At 50.1% G+C, this 14,525-nt stretch overlaps 1 protein-coding gene and 1 long non-coding RNA gene across 3 annotated transcripts in view; one reads left to right on the top strand and one right to left on the bottom strand.

Annotated features, from left to right (window-relative positions):
• Positions 1-2,025: 2,025 nt before the first annotated feature.
• Stard5 (StAR related lipid transfer domain containing 5) lies at positions 2,026-12,262 on the bottom strand. The gene is made up of 6 exons (XM_004852883.3): positions 12,055-12,262; positions 11,357-11,406; positions 10,876-11,008; positions 7,298-7,415; positions 6,611-6,704; positions 2,026-2,653 (listed from the first exon to the last, which is right to left on the bottom strand). Exons 1-6 carry the CDS (start codon positions 12,166-12,168, stop codon positions 2,506-2,508), a joined length of 657 nt encoding a protein of 218 aa, XP_004852940.1. The 5' UTR covers positions 12,169-12,262; the 3' UTR covers positions 2,026-2,505.
• A 70-nt stretch (positions 12,263-12,332) lies between these two features.
• The window catches only part of LOC110350758 (uncharacterized), a 70,735-nt gene continuing 68,542 nt past the window's right edge, over positions 12,333-14,525 (top strand). For both annotated transcript variants that reach the window (XR_015441779.1, XR_015441778.1), the window contains exon 1: positions 12,333-12,518. This is a non-coding gene — a long non-coding RNA (uncharacterized LOC110350758). The remainder of the gene's footprint in view (positions 12,519-14,525) is intronic.

Here is a 14,525-nt window from a genome sequence, read left to right as displayed (position 1 = left end):
AGAGACTAACAGGCAAAGGTGGTTTTAAGGCCAGAGTAGGGAAAATACCTCTGAATGCCTGGCCAAGGGGATATTTGCTTTGGTTACCTGAAAGACTTTACTGCCGGGCTTTGGAGAAGTGAGTGTGACTTAGCAACAGCCAGCAACCTATGACCAGGCCTGGGCAAGTCCCAGCCCCTCACCAGCCTCTGCTCCTATGAAGTAAGGACAAGGGCCAGAGACAAAACACCAGTAGTTCTTCCCAGGCCATTATCAATGGCACCATGCAATGTAGCCTGGTGGCTTGTCCAGCACCTGTAGGAAGACAAGCAGCAGGTTCCTGGCAGTGGACTGTCAGCCCAGCAGGCTTCTAGTCCTTGTCACTTTTTCAGGTGACATCAGCACAGCTGGCATCAGCTGTTTCTTTCAGAGAAACAACAATGTAGAGTACTTTGTTTTCTGCTTGCTGCCTCATTCATCCCATTCTGAGTCTTGCCAAGCAGTAGATGAGCAAGTAGATTAGAAATGTGAGACACCATTTCTATCAGCCTTCTTAATGGAACACTGAAGGTGAACTTGATCCAGCAGTGGAAGGTGTGATTCAATACAACACGTGTTTGGGGTTGGGCAGTGTGGCCACATAATGCATATGTCCCTCCCCCTTGGTCTCACCGTTCCTGCCAACAATGATTGTCCCTTCCAGCACTCCTCCTGTCTCTGACCTGCTTTAGAAGGCCCCTCCCCACCCCTCCCACACCCAGCTGCCTTAGGGCTTCTGACAACATGACACCAGGTCCCTGGTCTCTAGGCCAAGATGCTCAGGTCAGAAGCCACCCAGCACCTGCAATTAAAAGCTCATCTTCGGGAGCTCCGTGCTGCTGGACTGAGAGTGCTTTCCATGGCCAACTTCTTCAGGGCTGGCTCAGGCATGGAAAACGCTGTTTCCTATCACAACCTCTTCAGCTGGGGCGGTGTGGGCCCATCCCCATGGACGGAGAGTGCCCTCTACCCGAGGCCCTTGGTCTTGGATTCCCACACCGGCTCTGCTGTGCCGGAGCATAGGCAGCTACCTAGGGTTGGTATTCGTGGCTCTCCACTTTCTTGTAAGATAAGAAGTCAGTTTTCTAGCTCTTTCTATAGGGTTCAAAGCAGTTTAACCCTGATGCCAGGAAGTGTGGTGCTAGGCAGAGCAGGCAGTATGTCCTATGGGCCCAGTGATTCTCGTCCTCGGGTGGCTGACCGTCCAGCCTGCTAGACAGGCCTGCACAAGGCCCCATCTGGGCAAGACCACTGTCTTTGAGGTCTGGACTTCACAAGGTAGGCATGAACCAGTCTGTTCCTGGGACCTGACATAGGACAGGGGTGGCCACACAGTGAGGCTTCGTAGCCACTCACCAGGAATGAACGAGTTCTAATCAAATACAAGTGTCCCACAGAGACTTCTGGGTGAGATGTGGGAGCTGAACATTTCCGCATGGTGACTGGGATCCACAACTGACGGGAACAGAAAGGGAGCTCTTCTTTGCCTCGGCACTGAGTCACCAAGGAGCTTCAAGGTGGGGAAGGTCATAAAGGGCTCCCTGGCTACGTAGCCCTACTGGGAAAGGGGAAAGGCAGAGGTGTGCGAACTCCAGCCAGGCCTCTGCTAGGTGTGAAGCTGGGCTGCTGTGCTGGTCTGGCTGAGCCTGGCCCCTGCAGGTTCTGTGGCAGACTCCAGGGTTTCTGGCCAGGCTGCTTAGGTTGGCCTCTCTTCTGTCCCTCTGTCCCTCCTAGCAGGCAGGGCATCCTTGTCCCGGCCCTGGGACAAGGAGAGGAGAGGAAAGGCAGGTAGATGCCTGGACAGGGGACTCTTCTGCCCAGCGCTGGGATGCGGACAGAGCAGGGCTCAGTTTCCAGTCACCATGGTAGAGAACATACTCCAGGCTGCGGGCTGGGACACGGCGGAGGCAAACAGAGTTGCTGGGGCCATGAAAGTAAATTCAGAAGGGAAAGAAGACAGAAGGGGACCTGAAATCAATGGAAGACACATCCAAAGGCTCAGTGAAGTATTGTCCCTTGAGGCTTATTCCACTGTTTAAATCATTATTTCCCAGGATGACATTTAGTGGGGAATCTTGTGCAGTGTTAAACACATACACCAGAGTCAGAGTTGGCAGCACAGGGTGGGAAGCTACAGGTGCTGACATGGTGCCAGACACTGTGATCATTATCAGCTGAGGACAAACATGGCACGTGGCCTCTGGACCACAGGGCATCACCAAGTAACAAGCGGAGTCTCTGTCGGGTGGCCAGTAGCCAGGGTCCACCAGGCAGTGCGTTTGGACCCCAGGTAGAGCTGGAGCAGTGAACAGCTTCCCCACACCAGCCCTGAGAGGAAGGAGGGGCAGCTGCTGCCCTGGCTGGCACTCCTAGAGACTCGCTGCCCATCGTGGTGACCTGAAGAGCAGAAGCCAGCCTTCAGGCTCTCCCAGAAATTGGGGCTCCTCATGCATCACGGCTGATCTCCATCAGCTGTCACATGAGAGCTCAGTTGTGGAACTGCTTCACTGCTTTCTGAAGGTTGGCATAAAAGCCGGCCATGCTGCGCGGGAAGAAGGCATCCACCACACTCTTCGGCAGGTAGCCGCTAAGGTCCGTCTGGAAGAACGTGACCAGCCTGGTCTTGCCGGGCTCCCTGCAAAGGCAACAGCAGAGCTGTCAGGAGCCTGCACCTTGAGGCAGGCAAGCAGAGCCAGGCCCAGCAGAAACAAGTAATATGGTGGTCACACCCAACCCTGTCCTGTGTTCAGTACCCCTGCTCGATCAGGGTGCAACCTGTCCGTGTGTGGGCACATTCCACAGCTCCCCAGGCCCACAGGCAGGGAGAAGCCCCTTCTTCCAGCCCAAGGAGGCAGTTTCTAACTTCTGATATGTCCCACGAATGCTTCTGAAAAGCTCACCCCTCCAGGCCAAGCCCTAGAGGAAGGGACATGGATGTCACCTGTCCCTGTCCAACGAGGGCAGCACTTTTACTGGGGGACCCAGGCTCTTCCTGGGTCTCTGCAAGGTCAAGCCTGTTGGCACACGGTTCTCCTCTCCTTCTCTGAGGAGCCACAGGACGGACTGCAGAAGCAGGTATGAGCTTCTACCCAGCCTGACTGGAAAGGGCTAGCAAAGATGAAAAACTGTGCCACTCTTCTTAATGCTAATATTTGTTTTGAAAAATAGTTATTTTCCATAAAAATGTTATTTATGGTATGTATGCATGTATTACTATTTGAAAATAGGTATCTCTTAGCTCGTCCAGTTTACATTCAAACATGCTAAACAATGGACAGGTTCACCCCACCGGGACAAATGCCCTCGGGAATCCTCAATTATACTGAAGGGTGTAATGAAGCCTCAGGCCCGGAATCTGAGAATTGCTCATGAATGTCTTGAACATGTGTGGACTTGGGGCAGGGGTGGCAGGATCATCTGGGGGTAGGCAGCTCTGTGGCAGAGGACCCTGGGCTAGAAGCCGAAGGCTGGTGTCCTGCCCATGTGGGATATGACTGACAGAAATACAGATGGCTGTCTGGCTGCAAACAGGAAATGTGGGCACTTAGAGCAACAGAGGCGGTGAGGTGTCCCCAAAATCAGATTTGGTAAGGGACACAAAGAAAAGGCATACCCGATCGCAGAGGAAGCTGGAGGGTTTTCACTACCATGAGCCCCAGTGGCAGGGGTGGGCCATGGGGACTGCACAGCACCGTCCCAGCTGTCAGGCGCTCCCAACAACAAGAAGCCCATGGCTGTAAGTGAAGTCATCATGCAGCCTGGTCCAGACTCCTCTGACGCCCAGACTCCACATGGCCTCCCTGGGGCCCTCTTGCTCTGGCTCTTGCCTAGTCTGCTCCAGACAACTCACGGAAGCTAAAGTGGATCCGGAGCACAGCCAGTCATGCTCCCCAATGGCTCCCTTTTTACTCAGAGCTAAGTGCCCACCAGGGCGCGGCCTGTGCACCTACAGGAATCTCCTTCTGGAACATTTCCTAAATGCCTGTGCCTGCTCCACCCCTGGGACTTTGGCCCTGCCCCTGCCTCTGCAGAAACCCCAGTCCTCCAGGCCTGTGCTGAGGGCTGCTGAGAATCCCATCAGGGAGCCTCTGCTGACCTCCGGGCCACCCACTCCCAGCTGCCTGCCTCCATCTGGCTTTACTTTTCTCCAAAACACTAAACATCTGAGAACTACAAGGGTGGAAATCTAACTAAGGAAATTTGTGTTTTGTTTTTCCTCTCCTGTGCACAATGAAAGTAAGCCCTAAAGAGGGCAGATACTTTTTATCTGTTTTGATAAAAACAGACAAATAAACAGGTCAATATCTGAGTTAAGAGGACAGATTCTGAAGTCGGATGGCTGAATCATTTGCTGGCTTTGTCATCTTGGGTTAAGTTATTAATAATTTAAGATCTCTGTGCTTTAGCATATTCACCTAAAAATGAGGATAACAGTGCCTTACGTTGCTGTAAGAACAAAAATTACTAGGTTATTATAAAAGTGCCGACACACAGTAATGTCGCATATTTTTGCTGTTGCCCGCTGAATCCAAACATGCAGATTAGAGGGATAGTCATGGAAAGATAAGGGAATAAACTGCGTCCCAGGTTCAGGCCTACAGCCTTGGGAGAGTAACCACATGTGGGCAGACTGGCAGGAAGCTCTACTCTGCACAACATGCTTTTCTCTGAGTGGATGGGAGCTGGCTATCAATGCTTGAGTTAACACCTGTGTGCCTGCTGGGTGTTGGGGACCCTTCCAGCCCAGATGCCCCACCTGCAAATTCTGTGCTGTCACCTTTGCTACCTGGTAAGGGGCTAATCATACTGTGCTCACTCTGCTATGATTTAAATATGAAGGGTTCCCCAAAGTCTCATGTATCAAGGGCTTGATCCCCAAAGCAGCAAAGTTCAGAGACAGGATGCAGAGAGGTGACTGGATTGCGAGGGCGCTGGCCTCTGGTGGATTAATCCATTGGTGAGTTCTTGGCTGAATGGGCTGTTAGGAGGTGGGGATGGCTGGAGAAAGCAGCTGGTTGCCGAGTCCAGCCTTGGAAGGGAGTATGTGGTCCCTAGCCCTTTCTTCTCTAGTTCTTCCATTCTGTTTCCTCACCACCATGAGGTGAGCAGCCTCCCTTCTGCCATGGTATTTCTGCCTTGGAGCCAGCTTACCATGGACTAAAACCTCTGAAACTCCGAGCCAAAAGAAACCTTTCTTCCTATAAGTTGTATGTCAGATATTTGGTCCCAGCAACTGAAAGGTAACTAATACACCCCTCTAAGGAAGATAGCCCTGGAGTTCAGCCCCTAGGGAGCAAGGACTCTGCATTTTTTTTCTAAAGACCTCTCTTCAGCAGACCTGGCACCCAGGAAGGCAGCACAAAGCATCTGACTGCCAAGCAGGGAGGGCCGAAATGAGATAGAGGTTAGTATCGTCAGTCCAAGCCAGGGAACATGGGGCATCTCATTACTTCAGGGGAACTAAAACTGGTGTGTGTTCAAGCATGGCTCTGCTAGCTTCAAACTCAAAGTCTTTCACAGGATGTTTGCAAAGCCAACTTAGCAAACAGTGCTACACACAGGTGGGTGTAGATGCCAGGTCTGAATTTTGAATAAAATACTCCACACCCAAGCCACTGGCTGGTACTGTGGGAGAGCACAAGCCCTCACTCTCTGTGTCTGCAGGAAACCCTGGGACACACCTGCAGATGTACCAGCAGGTGCAGTATCCTTCACTGTCAACTTGGGTGGTTCCCAGATTAGTGACCTTTAGCATATTCATCACAGGGACAGCTCCTGGTAAAACCTGGCCATGCCCATGAGCACACAGGAAGGGAGGCTTCTGGGTTTGGCTCCAGGCTGACTCAGTGTGGGCTCCGATTCCTCTTTCAGCCCCTGAGCTGGGAACAGACAGTCACAGTGCAGAATGTGCAGTGGGGACAACTATCATCATCATAGCCCCTCAGGCTGTTAGGTGGTACCCAGATAGCACGGCAGAGACATGGAACTCAGACCTTGCACTGCCAGCCTTCCAGCCTCTGACCCTGGACCCAGCACTTAACAATCCCAAACCCGAGTTTCCTCATCTGCTAAATGAGACCGTGACATTTGACTAATCATCCCCACATCATAATTAGTTTGTGTAACACTTCCCCACAACTCTACCATGTGCCAGGCACTTTGGCGTATTATGTCACTGACATGTGCATGTATGGCATTTTTCTAGTAACAGTAAGGCCTAAGGCATTTTTATTCTTGGGAACTGTAGTCAAAGTACCTGTACTAGTCAGTTTTACCATGGCTGGACCCAATACCTAATACCTACCACTTAAAGGAGGAGATGTTTAATTTGGCTCACAGTTTCAGAGGATTCATTCCATGGTCAGCTGGCTTCAAGACAGAAACATCATGGTGGAAGGGTATGGTGGAGCAAACCTGCTTAGTTCATGGTGGCCAGGAAGCAGAGCATGGAACAGGCCCAGAGAGGAGGAGGCCCAGTACCAGATATAGATCCCAAGGCCACACCTCATGACCAACCCAATCAAATTGATACCCCACCCTAAAAAACCAGTTAGGTCTGAGACAGGTGCCTATACTCAAAGGTTATTCTTACCCTGGAAGAGGTTCACAGAAGCACCCGCATGGATGGTTAAATCCTCTCACGAATCCTGGCTTCGGGGGACAGAGTGCATGTTCCACATGGGTAGCTGGAGAGGAATTCCAACGGGCCGTGAGCAACAGCTTCAGTCAGTCCAACCTCCACAGTGAAGGACCTGTGCTCTCAGACCAGGTCGCCTGGAGCCCAGGGTAAGGGCACAGGACCCCTGCTACCTGCCACTGCCCCTTACACTCACAACAAACACATACACACACACGCATGTACCTACACACACATACTCCAGCATACAACTTCCGCAAGTTTATGAGAAATTAGAGAAAAGAATATTCTAGAGTAGAAGGTTTCGGGCTAAGAGGAAGAATGTGTCCCTCTCAAATCTCAGCTGTCAGAGACAAGGAGGTGTTCCCCATCTCCCCTGGCAGGCTCAGAGGAATGGCAGAGGCCACTGTACCAACTAGTTACCAGCATGCCAGAGGACAAAGTGTGAAGCATTCCTGGCCAAAGCCATGGCACAGAACGCCCTTAGCCCCTTAAGGCCAGGAGTGTGCCAAGGGAGAGACTTGGGGCTTGAGTGAGTTCTTGGCTGGTTTCTGGCCACTGGCTGCCCTTGAGGGTCTGAGGGGGTGTGGAGGAGAGCCCAGCACATCCCCATAAAGCCAGTGGCACCTGGGTACCACTCACCATTGGAGCTGATGGTGCCATCCTCGTATTTCTTGACCAGCACCAAGTCCACAAAGTCCCTGGGAGAAATGAGCTTCATGGCAGCTGAAGGGGTAGAGGTCCTGCTCACGCACAGTGTCTGCCAAAGCAAGGGGCCCAGTGCATCTGAGGGAGAGACATCTCTTCCCCACCTACCCCATGCCCCAGGTCCTGGAAAACAGGATAGCTTGGCAGGACGGTGGCCCTGTGACCACAGAGCACTGGACGTGGGGTACTTGAGAACTATTCAGCAGGTGTATTGGCGATCAGTTTCCCCAGAACTCCTTCCTAAAGTGGCCTGCCTGGGACAAGGCAGCACCTGTAGGCAGGCCTCCTTTCTTGCTTACAAAGAATCACAGGAACACCCACCCCTATACCCAGCAAGAATCACTCTACCAGGAGTGTCCCTGGGGTGCCAACAACAACCAGGGATGCTGACAGTGATATTTAACCCACGTACTACATACTGAGGTTAGATTTCATGTGGTCCCCTTTCTTACGTATGTTCCAAGGCGTGAGGTTTGGCCAATTTTGCTATTTTTGCATTCTGATATTCTGTAGTAAGAAAGGTGGAAGTGATTTTGTAATGGCCCTACAGGTTCCACCCTGAACTGTTGCCCTACACACATTATGCCCTAGGGACAGTGTCTGGAGCCCAAGGTGAAGAGGACACTGGTGAGAAATCATGTAGGTGGCAGCAACAAACTCACGGGAGAGTGCTGGGTCCTGTCTACCTATCCATTCATCTATCATTCATCTATTTTAGAATCAGATCATTTGAGGATTTTCCAAATTGTGTGGGGGACTGTCAATCTGCGAGGAAGAGCCTTTTCTCCACATTTCTGCTGTTTCACTAAATGATAAAAGAGCTACTGCCTGCTTCTCTGCTTTTTGGGAAAATCCAGCTCACCAATGGCCTGTGCTTTCCCTCCTTTCCACAGTTAAAATCCACTGAAGACTGTATCCTTCTGGTGAGAACTCTTACTTTTCCTTGGACACATGAATTAATTAGGACAAAGACTTCTTATTCATTTCTTCCAGAGATGTGAAAATTTTTTGTGTGCTTAATAATTCTTCATCAAAATATGTAATCGTGTCATTTAATTATACCTCACTCCCATTTTTAACCAAGTCTTACAGTCAAAGAAAATACATGATTTTCAAAAAATAATTTCAATCTGTAGGCATATCTATGATGCAAGATGAGGACCTCCAAGAATAAACATACATTATCTTAGGATAAAATCCAGTGGGCTACGTGGAATGAAGATTTGAGTTCAAGGAAAGTCATTATATACAACTGCTGAATAAGAAAAATTTACTCATGTATTTTTAAAACATAACATTAAACACAAGTTCACATGTTATTTAGATTTCACTAAAAATCACAGTATTGCTGTGTTCAAAACTGAGACTTACTACATGTCAAACTGCCTTGCTTTGCAACTCATGAAGGTGTAGTTCTCAACTCAATGTTAGATGCCATCTAGATGTGTGGGGATGATGAAAAATTTTTCAAAAATCTGCCAGAGGTATGTAATCAAAAATATGTGAAGATCCTTGCTCCAGGGGGCTCACTAGGGCGGGACACATGGGTGCTAGGGAAGAGAAGAGGGTCCTGTGTGGCAGCAGCCACATCCAGGGACAAACCAGGGTACCCAGAGCAGCAGGAAGACCCTGCCAGTGTCACCACACAGTCCCCTGGCAAGCTGGCCAAGACGGCAGGAGCAGCTCAGCCCAGATAAGAGTTCAGCACAAGGGAGTCCCCAGCTGTCCTGTGCCCTGACAGATTGGGAAAAGTAAGGTAGTTACAAGGTAGCAAGGAGGAAAACATCTTCCTGGGGGCCTCTGAGACATCAGATCGCCAGCATGAAGCACCAGAGGTGGGAGAAGGCTTAAAGAGAAGCGCTCACCTCCTTAGGGAAGTGGTACCCATGGCAGCTGGGTGCAGGGAGAGTGGGGGTCACCAGCCAGCTAACTCCTAGTCAGCCCCTTTACCTCCGTGAACTTGGGTCCCTCTCTACCTCTGTAAAATTGTTCCTGCCCCTAGGGTTCCAGTTAAAGAGCCCTGTGTTTGTAGCACACACAAATGGACCCAATAAATGCCATTGCTCATTACCGAATCACTGTGTCAGCTCAGATATCAACCTGTAATTTCCTAAGCCTTTCATTCTCATTCCACCAGTCATTGTATCAAGACAAAAAGTGCAAATGTGCTCAAAAGACACAATCACTTTTACCTCCAGTAAGAAAATTCTATACATGACCCTCCTGTTATTACAACTGTATTTAGTTCTAAAGCGTATTTACCTGTTTCCTCAACTTCAAAAATTTGTGTAGGACTATTTGCCTACTATCTTAAATTTCACCTATCCTATTATTCATTTAATATCATCTTCAAATTGTGTTCATTTTAAAACACCTACACCAGGTGGCTTTAAAGAGAAGCTATTTAACTACTGGAACTGCCTCAGAGAATCACTTGCTTATAAATTATATGCAACTGCAACAGGTATATACAAGGGATTATTAGATTCTAATTCTGAGGCTGAGGACAGCTATTCATTTTGTTATTAACGATAAGCAAATATTACACAGGAGAACCCGAGGGAGTTGAAGCAGGACGACCTCCTTACTATGACATCCAATTTCAGGTTTGAGTGTGAAGGACCTGAAATCACCTTTCCTACTGCAGGGATGTACGACCATGCTTCAGGAAACACTGACCTAAATGCCTGAGACAAGGAATGAAGTGTGGGTTCTGGCTCAGGGCTAAGAACACCTGGCACCCAGTCTCTCCAGCAGAAAGCTATTGAGCAAGATTTCACAACATCACCTATGTGAACACCTAGTGGTTGCCTCCAGATGTCAAAACCAGGACAGCACTCAAACTGCACAGGTCAGCAGTGCCTCCCCGGAGCACCTTGCTTATTAGTTTTGGCCATGACTTTTTTTTCCCCTGAGCTCTGAAATCAAAATGAGACCAGATCTTAAAAGTCACGGAGGATTCCAGGGCAGGCTTATTCACATCTAAGGTATCTACTATGGGAGCCAGGCACTCCATGTGGCTATTTAAATTAGTTAAAATTAAATAAAATTAATTCATTTCCTCAGTAGTCCTTCTAATGCCCCAGGCCACAAAGGACTCATGGCTACCATGTTGGACAAGGCAGTCATTGAACATTTCTGTCACTGGAGAAAGTTCTGTCGGACAGGGCTGGTCTAGATGGTGTCCATTCTACCAAAGGGGATGCTAATTCAGGTGTCACTTGCATAGCCCACAGAAGACAGAGGATGCTGACTCTTGGGCAAGGGTCTCCCTGTCCAGTGAGAGCTGAGGAGTCATACTCACGTCTTCCCCTAGTGTCCTAAACGTCCAGATTCCCTCTGTACCTTGTCACCAGCTATTGGTATCTACACTCTGTGTCACACTGTCTCCCATCTGCATAGAGGGTACCCCTCCTGTCAAAACGTGTCACAGACCCTTCCAGAGGGGCTGGGATCAGGTTCCCATGGCGGCACAGATGCTGTCTACAGGTAGCATGCTGGGGGAAACTTACGTTGGTGATGCTTTCGATAATTTCAAAACTGGTCACATTCTCATCCCATTTCTCTCGCAAGCCCCCGGCAGCTGGCTTTACACAGTCCCACACCTCCTCTGGGGTACCACACACAATTCCATCTCCTCGGTACCTGGAACACAGAGAGGTATTGGACTCCAGCATCAACCACACTTGTTACTTTGGGACCTACGTAAGGGCAACTGTGCCAAGTCCACCACAGCTCTTCGGCACTGGCGGGCAGAAGAGGGGCAGAAGCGCACCAGCCTACCTCCCTTCAAGCCCGCAGAAGTGGGCCTAAGCTTTCTCAAGGGCATGGTTGGCTGGAAATGATTCGGTTAAGAACAGAAGCTGGTGTTTTTGGAAGACACCTGGTGAGTGGTTCATGGTGCAGGGTGGATTGGAGCCTTTCAGGAAGCAAACCCAGAGACACCAGGAAGGGTGTGGCATCTGACAAGCTTGGAGAAGGGTGTACACTTACAGGCTCCCTGCAAACTCCACGGATGGCCTCCAGGAAACTGAAACTCCATGCTGTCAAAAGGCACAGAATTGCAGAATTTTAGAGCTCGCTGGGCTCTGGGGGAACTCTTGGTTCAGTCTCTAGTTCTGCAGAAAAGGAATCAAAAGCCTCTGGAGATGTGATCTCCAAGGTCGCAACCCACACCTGGCAGAGTGGGGACGAAACTGGACAAAGCTGCCAACCGCAGAGGGTGACGGAGAAAGTGCCCTTAATTAATTACTTGGCCAGCTCCAAGGGCCATGGGTGGTGTTCAAGTCACCTTCAAGGCCACCACATATTTTGTTTCCTCAAGCAATTTATTCGAAGTCGTGTCAAGTAAGGAAAACTGCTCCCTGCCACCCTCTGGGACGACAGGGGTGGGCGCCCAGGTGTAAGGAACCTAGCAAAGGCTTGGAGCCTGGGGCGGGTTCCAAATCTCGCCACCACCTACCCGCCAGGTAACGCTGGATAAGTAGAAGTGGATGCCACGGAAGGGACGGGTACCTACCTCCCGGAGTCACTGCGACCACAGACCGGCTGATGTCTATTACCCCTGCCCCCTATGGCATGGCATCCCTCTCCATTCGGCTCCAGGAACCGGAGGAAAAGAGCAGAGTCTTGGGGCCCCGGACCCTAGGGAGCAAAGTGTCGCCACCCCTTCCGCCCAGCTTCCCACTTACGCCTCCCCGGCAACTCTTCCAGCCGGACGCGTCTTGTCGGTACTGGAGCATCTTCGTCGCCACCGCCTCGCTCACCTGCGCTGCCGCCGCCGGGTCCATGGCACGTAGGTGCATGGGGCCCGGGAGGTCACACGGAGCCCAGGCCTGGTCCGAGGCTGAGGCCTGGACCAAGACCGGAAAGCTGGCTGCTGGGCGGAGTCTCGGAGCCCCGCCCCTCCCCGCCTCCCTCCCCGCCCCCGCTCCGCTCCGGAATTGGCTGGCGCTCGCCCGCCCCGAGATCGGCAGGGTGGAGTCGGGCCGCAATGGCGTCACCGCCTGGGTGGGTCCGGCATCCGGCGGACCGGCGCCACCGGCCCCCGCTCGGGTTGCGCGCGCGGGGTGCGGTTCAAAACCTCCACAGGAACCAGCCTCCTGTTACAGCCCTCGGAGCTCAGAGGAACACCAGTTAAAGACCTTGCTCTCAGGTAAGAGCAAAAACCTGATCTAAGGCCCATTCGTCCTCCAGAGGAGTCTTGACCTATCTTCCGTGAAAGATAAAAGACTTCTAGATCACCTCCTATCTAAAGCTAAAAGTCCGGGAGCGTCTTGTCTGAGTTGTAGCTGCAAACACGTTGTTTTTAAAAAAAGCAGGCGCTCCCTAGAAATCTGCAGAGTGCTGGATGATCCGGATTCTTTGGAGAATTTGCTGTGTAGACCCTTCTCCAACTCTTATAAAACCCCCCAAGGTCTTACTCTGTTGGCGTGGTTCCTCTCTTGGAAACTCACCCACTGTCCACCTTGGCAGTGGACGCTGATCTAAATAAACCCTGGTCTTTTCTACATTCCTTGTCTATTGGTGATATGCTTTTTTTCCGCCGTTGGCACTAGGTTCTGTGCCAGGTCTCTGGTGGCACATCCTTCGTTACAGGTGCCTGTGGGGCCTGCTGGAGTGGAGCTCTTATCGGGATTCTCTGGGCTGGGCGGCTCGCAGGGGGTGGGTGGCCGTTGCAGGTCCCAGCGTGAAGTGCTTGGGCAGCCTGGATTGCCACCTCTGCAGGGCTGCATCTAATCACATCTCTGAAAAGGTCGATGCTGAGGTCTATTTGTGCTTTCTTTCTCTGTGTGCGCGCGCATTGGCTTCCTCAAAAAGTTTCAAAGAAACGTGAGGAAGGGTGGGGAAGCAAAGCAACTACTTGAAAGCCCTTTTTTGGAAGATGAGAGGGGCTGCCAGGCTGTGGACTGAAGTGGGCAGGAATCCGGAAGTCTCAGGCTCTGGACCTGTTACTGGTTGTATGGTTTGGGGCAAGTCTTTTACCCTCTTTGGGACTCAGTTTGCTCCAGGGTGCAATGGGATGATAACAAATGTCTCCGCAGGGCATTGTGTAGAGCATATAAAGCAGCATTATTATAGGCAGCTAAGTTAGATAGAAATTAATAGGCAGTCAGAGAGGGATCTGGCTCTCAAAGTCAGCACAAAAAATAGACGTCAGAATTGTGACTGGAGGTGAATCTGAAGAGAGCCAGTACTGCAAGGCCCCTGAGCCTCCCTAGAGACAAATGGCAACTTGAGATTGTCTGTGATTAGCACCGCTTGGTCCAGTGGCCCTAATAGGCATTAGGCACACAGGCAGGTGCAGAACACCTGGAGCCATCTCCCCTCCTGTCCCCAAAATGCATTTGTTTTTCCCACATATCCTTGCTACCTGACTCTTTTCCCTATTGGATCCTCATAGTGGGCACAGGCTGAGTCTGGCTATAGGAGCCAAGGAGTAGGCCCTTCTCACCATGAGCCATTCATTCTCTCCAAGGAATTGAAGGGTATGTAAAGCTTAAGTGAATATTATTTAAGTTCTTACCCTCCCCCAATAAATTTTTTTGTGTGTATGAAACAGTAGGGAAATCTATTCGTATACTATATAGTAAGTCAAAAATACCAATCAAAGGGCTGTAGCATTGTGAGTGAAAGCCAGTGCTGGGGCTGGTGGGGTAGCTCAGTGGTGAATGCTAGTCTATTGTACTCAATAGACAGTCCCCAGCACTGAAAAAAAAAAGTTAATGTAAAGAAAACCAGTGCTTAAGTCAGATTGCCTGGACTCAAAGCCTAGCAGCATCACCTATTAGATTCAGTCTTGATAAGAAACTGATCATTCAGACTTCAGCATTCTCATTTAGAAAGTGAAATAAATGATAATAATAACAGAGTTGACATGATCAAATGATTTCGTAATGAATAGCAATTAGAGTGGTACTTCACCTATAACAGACATTTATATATGATGTATATGCGCCATTTGATATAAATATATACATATATGTCTTGTGTGAAAAAGAAATGACTAGAGACATGCTTGTATATGTTTATGTTTTCTTACAGTCATCTGCCACATAAAGATAATTTGGTCAATGGCAGGAAGTGTATACAGTGGTGGTCCCTTAAGATATCAGCTAGTGACATCATTTTGAATGAGTACACTCTGTGATGTTCACATAAT

The sequence above is a fragment of the Heterocephalus glaber genome, unplaced genomic scaffold (assembly GCF_053883595.1).
Source record: "Heterocephalus glaber isolate CG9 unplaced genomic scaffold, H.glaber_assembly_v1.0 deba00001531, whole genome shotgun sequence".
NCBI lineage: Eukaryota > Metazoa > Chordata > Mammalia > Rodentia > Bathyergidae > Heterocephalus > Heterocephalus glaber.
The sequence above is the reverse complement of the archived record's forward strand: the minus strand, read 5'-3'. Positions and strand labels throughout refer to the sequence as shown.